General features: G+C 27.8%; 1 protein-coding gene across 1 annotated transcript; it reads right to left on the bottom strand.

The window, feature by feature from the left end:
• Positions 1–334: 334 nt before the first annotated feature.
• LOC105461548 lies at positions 335–1238 on the bottom strand (the record flags this gene model as incomplete). Its single annotated transcript, XM_011708049.1, has 3 exons — positions 1093–1238; positions 900–983; positions 335–520 (listed from the first exon to the last, which is right to left on the bottom strand). Coding segments are annotated over exons 1-3 (379 nt in total), but the record flags the coding sequence as incomplete, so codon positions are not given.
• Between the last annotated feature and the right edge of the window lie 11 nt (positions 1239–1249).

Genomic DNA, 1249 nt, shown 5'->3' with positions numbered 1-1249 from the left:
TAAGTGACTGGAGTTCAGACGTGTGCTCTTCCGATCAATAAATATATATCGTTATTACGTCAATATTAAATATTTTTACTCAAAAATATAAATATATCATATGTTATACGTAAGGCTGTAAACATAATAGAGAAAATATTAAAAATAAATATGAGAATTTCAATTCGCCAGAAATCGTGTATTCCACAAGGTTCTGATGGATTGAAATTCTTATATTTAATTCTGTTCTTAATATTTTCAATTGGGCTCTTGGACTGACAATTGTATTATTGAGTATTATATGAATACTGAAATGATGTTAATGCTAACTTATTTTTACCGAGAATAACTTTACCTGAAGCATTTTCCACAATAATCACACAAGAAGTTTTCTCTATTACTACGTTCACCACTATGAATACGTTTGTGAACAGTGAGATGACAGTTATATGAAAATTTCTTCTGGCATATATCGCATTGATACTTGCGAGCCGCCACTGGCAAATGCGACAAAATGTGAGAACGTAAATAGTTTTTGATCCTGTTGACATAACAAATATCGGAGTGTTTATATAATAATTCTGATAAATATCAAATTGTTATCAATTAATATGTATATCGTTATTACGTCAATATTAAAACTTTTTACTCAAGTATATGAATATATCATATGTTATACGTAAGGCCGTAAACATAATAGAGAAAATATTAGGAATAAATATAAGAATTTCAATCTATCAGAAATCGTATATTCTGCGGTACACTGTTTCCAATTAATTGAAATTCTTATATTTATTTCTGTATAAATTACAGTAACTTTATAAATATATGTATAAATATATATACATATATTGTATTATTACGATTTTATTACGATATTATGTTAAAGTTACCATTAATTTATACTGAAGTATTTTTACCTGAACCGTTTTCCGCACTGATCACACACATACTCCTTCTTTTTATGTTTACGTTGTACATGATGCGATTTCGATCGATCAGACCTAAAAAAGATTAATAGAATTAAAGTAAAAGATAAAAATAGAAAATATATTGAAATTGTAAAAGTGCAAAGTATATTTGTGTGATTATAGCAAATGCGTTATAAATTACCGAAAGGATTTGTGACATTTCGAACTGAGCGTTTCTCCAGTGTGAATTCTTTCATGATTTTTCCACAATCTACATGAGTTGAACTTTTTGCCGCAGAATTTGCAGACATATTTTTTTTTCTTATTGAGTTTATTGGACGATTGTAAATTGTGGATCT

Source organism: Wasmannia auropunctata, unplaced genomic scaffold (genome assembly GCF_000956235.1).
Source record: "Wasmannia auropunctata unplaced genomic scaffold, wasmannia.A_1.0 LD284777.1, whole genome shotgun sequence".
Lineage (NCBI taxonomy): Eukaryota > Metazoa > Arthropoda > Insecta > Hymenoptera > Formicidae > Wasmannia > Wasmannia auropunctata.
The sequence above is the reverse complement of the archived record's forward strand: the minus strand, read 5'-3'. Positions and strand labels throughout refer to the sequence as shown.